The sequence below is a fragment of the Gavialis gangeticus genome, unplaced genomic scaffold (genome assembly GCF_001723915.1).
Source record: "Gavialis gangeticus isolate Ggan-Ray unplaced genomic scaffold, GavGan_comp1, whole genome shotgun sequence".
NCBI lineage: Eukaryota > Metazoa > Chordata > Crocodylia > Gavialidae > Gavialis > Gavialis gangeticus.
Genome location: NW_017729004.1, coordinates 7,948,168 through 7,956,758, shown reverse-complemented (window position 1 = coordinate 7,956,758; position 8,591 = coordinate 7,948,168). Strand labels below are relative to the sequence as shown.

At 44.2% G+C, this 8,591-nt stretch overlaps 1 protein-coding gene across 4 annotated transcripts in view; it reads left to right on the top strand.

Annotated features, from left to right (window-relative positions):
* ADCYAP1R1 (ADCYAP receptor type I) overlaps positions 1-8,591 on the top strand; it is a 273,151-nt gene that overhangs the window by 167,320 nt on the left and 97,240 nt on the right. For all 4 annotated transcript variants that reach the window (XM_019508076.1, XM_019508075.1, XM_019508074.1 and 1 more), the window contains exon 4: positions 1,716-1,823. In XM_019508076.1, the coding sequence (XP_019363621.1) occupies positions 1,716-1,823 (108 nt within the window). The remainder of the gene's footprint in view (positions 1-1,715; positions 1,824-8,591) is intronic.

Below are 8,591 nucleotides of genomic sequence, written 5' to 3'. Positions count from 1 at the left end.
TACTTATGTTTATCCACAAGAAGGTTAAATGCTAACTTCTTCATAGTTCAGCTATTTAGAGATTTGTAGATGTTGCTATGGTCAGCATCGCAAGACATGTAACTGAGGGTGAATCTACACATGCAATTAATGTGAAGCAATAAACCCCAGCGCATATCCCTCCCAAGTTTAGTACTCTTGGGCACCACGTTTGCATGTGCACCCAGGACTGCAAGCACATTGAGATGGGTCGGAGCAGCCCTGGTTGGCAGAAGGTCTGGGGGGGTCAGCCTGCAAGTGCAGGGCTGCTCTGACCTGGCTCAAAGTGCCATGGAAGAGCTGGTTGGGGCACGAAGAGGGCTCCAGTGTGGGACTAGCTGGCAGGCAGCCCCATGCTGAAGCACTTTCGTGCCCCAGTCAGCACGGTCAGCAGCTACATGTGCGTTACTGTACAGTACACAACACCACCGCAGGATAGTACTTGTATTTACAAGTACGAACCTACAACAGCATTTATTAGTTTACTGCAGCTTAATAGGGTCATACAGGTAGACGCAGAGACTTTACTGTGAAACTAATTTGCTCTGCAGTAACTGTCATGTGCTGATGTACCCTGAGAGACCTAATTCTCATTTTTACAAGATTTAGGCATTTAGCTATATCCTGTTGACTTTCTAGAAGAGAAGGGTATCACAAGGTCGGTTCAGTGACTGTAGGCTGAAGCTTGACCAACTGAGACTTGAAATGAGATATGAATTTTTAACACAATAATTTGTCTAAGGGACATAGCAGTTTCTCTATCACTTAAATCTTTAAATTAAGATACCTGAATCAGTAGTTACAGACCTGATATAGGAGTTACTGAATGAAATTCTCTGAATTGAGCTATGCAGGAGGTCCAACTAAGTAAATAAAGTTGTCCCTGACAGCCTTACAGTCAGTGAATTTAGGGACAGGACATTCTTCAGTTGTGCAAGGGGCCAGAAGATGATCCTTAAATTCCCTTGGAGTCCATGAATTAATTCAGTCTCCGCTGGGATGTTGCACTGGGAGGTGGTAGAGAAGATGTTTGTGTTGGCTCTTTTGCTAACAGGACTCTTCTGATTTTTCTCATTTTTGGTAATCAGGTAACACAAGGGAAAGATGGAAAGGCTCCAGGTGTCCTGCCACATCTTGATGCAGTAGGGCCAAATCCAACGGACCTCGGTCTTCAGGCTGTCCCTCTTTAGGCTAACTCCCAGTGGGTCACATCGTAAGAAGTGCTGAATCTCTGCAACTTCTGATCAATTCTTGGGGATAGGGGTGGTTCAGGTTATCAGGCCCTGTCAGATTTTAGCCCAGGGACTTGCTTGCCTGAGGAAAAAAACTAATGACAAGACTAAAAATTTGGCCCATCGTATTGACAGATAACTACATTTCAGAAATATTTCCTTTGTGGGGCCATATTCCCTTGGTGTCACTTGGAGCAGGTCTACTGAAGTTCAGGCAGATTTTGCCCACCAGAGGGTTTGGCCCTGACCACAGTACCACACTAAATGCCCCACATCTAATACCATCCCAGTCAATATAAATTAATTTATTCTGGCATAGGCTGATTTGAAAGCGTTACTGCCTGTCATTGCAAATGAGCCCATGCTTAGCAGTTGGCCATGGAGGTGCTTGGAAATTCTGCTGTAAAAGAACTGGATTTGACTGCAACTTTCCTTTTTTCCCCCTCTTTTCTTTCCCTTCTCTAGGATGCCCAGGGATGTGGGATAATATTACATGCTGGAAGCCTGCGAGCGTGGGTGAAATCGTCTTTGTCAAATGTCCTGCATTCTTCAGAATGATTAACTCTGAAGATGGTAAAGTGGCTTCTCCTTTTGTTCCTTTGTTCCAATGGGTGGGTAGATAACTGGTAGATAACTGCGTGAGTGTGTGTGTGTGTGTGTGTGCGCGCGCATGTGTGCAAAGGAAAAATGACACAGAATATGAGAAAAGAAAAAATCACCATGGCAGCGGACAGATGTCATCTTAAACCATTTTAATAGAGGAAGGTCACTTGTTGCTTCAGGTAAACTGTTCCAGTTTAGTTGTTACAGACATTTGCTCCTCCTGCAGTATAAATGAGCTAAATTGCTGTAACCTGAACCCTGATTAAAACCACTATAGGGATGGGCAGATGTAACCGTTATATTGGAACATGGTATGGCAGTATAATTTAATGCAGATCAAATTGTTACATCTCTCCACACTCTCCGTCTAGATAGGAAAGAGAAAGCTCTCTCCTCAGATACCCACTATAGTCACTGGGAAGGGTGATGGCATATGAAGGGTCTGTTGCTTGCTGCTAGTACAGGTTTGAAGGGATAGTTGGGAGTAGGGGTGTGCAAAGTGGGCCCTATTCAATTCAGATTCAGATTTGGCCTGAATCAGGGAGAGTGATTCGATTAATTGATTTGGATCGCTGTCCCTAATTCAATTTGGCTGAATCCAAAAATTTGATGCTGATTTGGAGAATCAGCATTTCGAACATAGACATAGCTTTAAAAGTTTTTTCTGCATACCTTGAGGTAGCAGGCATGGCTCGTGATCACTGTGATGCTGGGGCACATGAAGCATCCCGCAGGAGTGCAGGGGGGTGCCACATGCTTGGCAGCAAACCCAGAAATGGACTGGAAGTACTTCGGGTCCACTTCCGTGTCTGCCAGGGAGCACACTGGGCGCCCCCCACGCTTCCCTGGCTTGGCGATTGGCTACAGGGGGACTCCTGGTGTCCCCCGCAGACCCAGAAGGCACCAGTTGCTGAGCCAGGGAGGTGCAGGGGGGCCTCCCAAGTGTGCTCCCCGGTGGACCTGGAAGTGGACCAGAAGTGCATCTGGTCCACTTCCAGGCCTGCTGCTGAGCATGCTGGGGAGCCCCCGCACTTCTGTGGGATGCTCCATGCGCCCCAGTATTGCAGCATTCACGAGGTGCCTGCTACCTAGAGGTGTGTAGAAAAAACATTTAAGGCTGTGTCTGTGTTCAAATTTCCGAATATTTTTGAATTTTTCCAAATCGATACAGAGGGTTCCGATTCAATTCGGAGAGATTAAAGGGCACTCTGATTTGATTCAGATCTGGAGATTTGGCCACTGAATTGGGCCAGAACTCTGCTGAATCGAATCAGGAACCAAAGCTTTGCGTAGCCCTAGTTGGGAGTAGGGTTTAGGGAACCTGTTCCGTGGCTGGTAAAAATGACTCCTGTCCTGGAGCTCCCTTCATTAGCTCCAGGACAGGAGTGGCTGTCTTTATATGCCATCAGGAGCTCCTGGCTCCCTGTAATGAGGTAATGTGGGAGAGACTGCAGTCCTTCTGTCTCACACATCTGTTGGTGTAGCCAAATGGCTGGCCAGGATGTTGTTTTTTCTTCATCTCACAGTAGTCGGCTAACAACTTGCTTTTTCCTCACAATGTCCAGTGATGGAAGGGTTAAATAGCGGCTTCCCCTGAGAAGGATGCTAACAAAATTCGGTTTTGACCCCTGTCCCTCTGCAACGATCATGCAAACTTCCACATTTCCTAGCATGCCTCATACCCCCCAAAAAGACTCTTGCCTTGGTTTTGAAAGGCAGAACAAAGAAGAAAAAAAAGACCTTTCCTTGATGAGATCTATGACAGCAGGTACGTGGCAGCAAGTAACTGAGTAGGGAGCTCAGTGTGCTCAATGGGCCTTATTTTCACCCGCCGCCTTATTTTCACTTCTCCCTGGCACAGCCCTATATTGCAGTAAATCCCATTACTGCATTTCCTTGTTTATATGGCGTACCCCAAACTCCAGCAGCTGATTTTGAATGTGTGTTGTATGTGAGAGAATATAGCATTTTCCCATGACTAGCCATAAATGATAAAGTCCAAGGATGGATCCAGGGGTGGGAGTTGGGGGTGCAGTGGTACAGTTGCACCTCCCCTTTGATTCTTGCTAATCTCTCCACTCTACAGGTGTTAACGATGCTCTTTGACTTTTAACAATCTTTACGTGCCACTATTCAAACTTCCTTTTTTTCTCCGATGTTGCTGTCTGTTTGCCATTCCTAGTACTGTCCCTTCCATTTCACAGCCCAAGGGACTGTGCTTAGCTGTATCTAAAAACCTTATTTCAAGTGTTATCATATTAACTCAGGTGTAGAAATGACTGACAGTGAAGTATTGGAGGCACTGCCAAGTCACTCAAGAAGGCTAGCTTTTGTTTTCTGAATCTGAAAAAGAGACATACATTTAATTAACATGTATTTAATTATAATTTAATTATAATTAAAGACGTACATTTAATTCTAATGACTACAGGACCAATGACACCATATCTTTTGATTATTTTGCTATTTTTTCCCTAGTTTGTTGTGTTTCATAATGTGTAATCTAGCAAATTAGCGCGCATTCTAATAGTTATAATTATTTTTGCTCTGAACTTAAACGGAATAATTTAGTGCTAGGCCCCTAGCATATTAGCAAAGTTTCTCTTTAAATGGAGAAAAATGTGTTGTGTTGTATGCAATGATGTGCCACATATTCTGCACCCCCCCCCCGAAAAAATCCTGGATCCACCCATGGTAAAGTCCATGTTTTTAAGGATGTACCTGCAAACATTGTACACACAGAGCTTGACATATGTGAGCCTGTAACATTTCATGTGCTCATATACATCCTCACTGTGTGCATGCTTTGGAGATTTACCAAGACATGGAGCAAGCATGATTACACTTGTGACAATTCATTAGGGTTTTAACTGACCAAAGAGAATTGGCTCATCTAAAAATAAAGATCACTTCTGATGGCAGCACAAAAGCCTCAAGTAATGCTGCGGTATTGGTTTATTAGTGACTCAGAGCAGTAATGCTTGAATCATCAAAGCTTAGTGATGATAGAAAAATAACATGCTGGTGTTTTATGCAGTTCACCTTCAGTCCAGGCAGAAAAAAATATTCTCCCTTTCTCCGGGATTTTGAGCTTGAGTCTTGGACGTGCATCTGCATCAACCTTATGCACATCGTTCAGCTTGGCTGCCAAACTACTTCAGGTCATCTCCAAAGCAGCGAAAACATTCAAAGAAAAGTTTTCTTCTCCCCACCTCCCCCTCCCAGCTCCAAGTCCAGGATTCATTAGTGTGCTCACTCTCCAAGCAGAAGGCTTTTATGTTATTTATTGTGCATCAACAGACGGCTGATTTATCATTTTCTTCTGATATAATTATAGCAGCCTGCTTTCAATAGAGGGACTGTCTCACATTCCATTCAAAAGCCCGGGTTCGGAGTGGTTTGTAATGCGCCTTCTTTAAATATCCTTCAACTGAAGTTGGCAGTATACAGGATCTGCTTTTCTTTTTCTTTTCTGTTTGCAAATGCAATGCTCATGGATGTTTCTGGCTTGACAGCACAGAGAACATCCTGTTTACCCACAGCGCAGACAAGCTTTCCCCACACTAGCCTCCCCCACAGACCTCTCCAGTCTCCCTAATTTCTAGTGGCATCAGACAGTTAGGGTGTGCCACTAAGCTGTGGTACCCTCTCATATGCATGTGGAAAATGCCTTACATCAGAAATAAATATATGGGGAACTGCAGTGACAGAAAGATCCATTTACATTAAAGAGTTGAAAGCCAAGGACTCCTGTGCAAATGCTTTTGCATCCTACCTTTTTGATTTTTGTTACGCAGGTGGGCTTTGGAAAGTTAAGAGCTCAACCCTGAGCAGAGGGGTGAGAGGTTTGTCTTGTATAAAAACCCATTCACCCTTGTGAACCGGGTACGGAGGTCAACTAACAAAAGGGCCAAGTGTGACTCTTGAAATAGATGGTGTTATGACATAGATACCTGTTCACCCACCAGATTAACAGGTAATCAAATAGCTTTTAGCTCTTTAACAACTAAACTGATCCATTTTTCATTTTGCAACACTAGCCAAGAGGTGAAAGGATCTAGGTCCCTTACCAATCCCTTGAGTTGCTCATACCCATGTGAGCTCTTGGCATCAGCCAGTGTTTCATTAGGAACCCCTTGAAAATGTCACATTTCATAGGAAGTTCCATTAATAAAGGTGTTCATGCCAAATTAATGAATGCTTAATCAAATGTAAGATGGTTATGGAGTCCAACATGTTACTAGATGCCTCTAACCATCTATAACTCCATCCACAGATGTTCTCATAGTGGATGAAAGCAGGTTAGAGCCCTCAATAGTAATTTATATTAATAATTTATTCACTCTCAGCATATCATTTACAAATGAAACCTTATTAAAAATATCTGGCCACATTCAAGGGCTTAATGTATATTTAAATTATTTTGGCTTATATATCCGGGCAGCAGCACTGCAGAAAAAGACCTGGGGGTTTCAGTGGACAATAAACTGAATTTGCAGTATGAGCCAGCAGTGAGCCCTTGTTACTGAGAAGGCTAATGGCATCCTGGGCTGCATTGCTAGAAGAGTTGCCAGCAGGTCAAGGGAAGTGATTATTCCCCTCTATTCAACACTGGTGAGGCCATATCTTGAGTCCTGTGTTCAGTTTTGGGCCCCCCACTACAGAAAGGATGTCGACAAATTGGAAACAGTCCAGCAGAGGACAACAGAAAAGGTTGCGGGGCTGGGGGACATGACTTGCGAGGACAGGCTGAGGGAACTGGGTTGATTTAGTCTGGAGGAGAGAAGACTGAGAGGGGATTGAATAGCAGCCTTCAATTCCTTGCAGGGAAGTTTGAAAGAGGATGGAGCTGGACTGTTCCCAGTGGGGGCAGATGACAGGACAAGGAGCAATGGGCTCAAGCTGCAGCAAGGGAAGTGTTGGTTAGATAGTAGGAAGAATTTTCTCACCAGGAGGGTAGTAAAACATTGGAACAGGTTACCCAGAGAGGTGGTGGACACGCCATCCTTGGAGGTTTTTAAGACCCGGCTCCACAAAGCCCTGGCTGGGATGATGTAGTTGGGGCTGGTCCTGCTTTGAGCAGGGGGTTGGACTAGATGTGACCTCCTGAGGTCTCTTCCCACCCTCACTTTTTATGATTCTATCATGACTGCCATAGGAGTACATGAATAACAGCAACCCAAAAGATGGAAGTGTCCACATTATGTTGTGATATTAGTTTATGGCAGTATATACATGGTAAAGTAAAAGCTAACCAATAAAATTCACATCTTGCAAGGGGCTGGGAGTTATGATGGTCTTTTCAAATTTGACAATAGCTTTAGCTATGCAACTTTTTTTTTTTTAATTTCCAATCTAAGTGCCTGGTAATACTTGCACTGGTTTGAGTTGGGGCAGAGTACACTTCGTTGCTGAGCGTTGTTTTCAGATTTCATATTATCCGTTATCTTCCGTATGAAATTCTTCTCAGTCTTCCAAGTCCCTCTGTTCCCAGGATACAGCAGCATAGATTGTTTTATTTTAAATAAGAACAGGAAAGAAAGGGCACAAAAGGTCACGTCTCAAGTTGCACTCATCTGAGATTTGCAGAATAGCTCCCAACTCTCTTGTGTTCAGAGTAGATTAAGGACAAAGCCAGACATCTGAGTTGTTGCTCTGACAGGATCCCAGCATGCTGAATGTCTTCTGAAAATAGATTTATGTGACCTCCATCCATCAAGTCAGGGAAGTTACTTTCAATTGAGTCTTTGAGGCGATGTGTAACGCTGCTCTTCATGATGATTTTCGTAGCTGAGTTCCCACTCTGACTCAACTGCCAACACATCCCTGTTTTCACTACATTCTGAGCATTTCAGAGCATCTTCTCTAAGAAAACAAATTGTGGTGATGTGTGGCAAAGCTGTGATGCTGCAGTGCAATCTTATGAAGCCAGGTCAAGAGCCTGCAGTGAAGCCTCTTGTCCCCAGTAAATGCACATTACAGAGCTGAGGTTCTGGGTAGAAATGTCAGTTTGCTCTTTTTCCTATTTTTCCCCATTCAGTGAAAATGCTACATGGCAATGAGATCTGTCGAAGGCCAGAAAATACTCACAACTCTCTGCTTTGCATGATTGAGTGGTTTTGAGATGATTAACCCCATAGATCCCGATGAGCGGGGATTTGATAGCAGCCTTCAACTACCTGAAGGGGGGTTCAGAAGAGGATGGAGCTGGACTGTTATCAGTAATGGCAGATACAGAACAAGGAGCAATGGGCTCAAGTTGCAGCAAGGGAAGTATAGGTTAGATATTACGAAGAATTTTCTCACTAGGAGGGTAATAAAACACTGAAATAGGTTACCCAGAGAGGTGGTACAATCTCCGTCCTTGGAGGTTTTTAAGTCCCTGCTGAACAAAGCCTTGCCTGGGATGATGTTGTTGGGGCTGGTCCTGCTTCAAGCAGAGGGTCGGACTAGATGTGACCTCTGGAAGTCCCTTCCAACTCTCATTCTCTATGGTTCTGTGATGTGAGTGACAGCTGTGAGGCATTGTTACCAGATTTGCCCATCACTTTGGGGTGTGCTCATTTATTAGGGATACGTTTCTAGGGTCTTTGTAATTCTGTCAATGTGCTGCTTGTGTTCTTGTGTTTCTGTATCTCCCTTCTGCAAGTCCTCACCCCGATGGAGCTATCTGGCAGGACTCAGTTTCAATGAATGGGGCAGGGTTCCTCCAGTCACCAAATCAGTCACACACACACA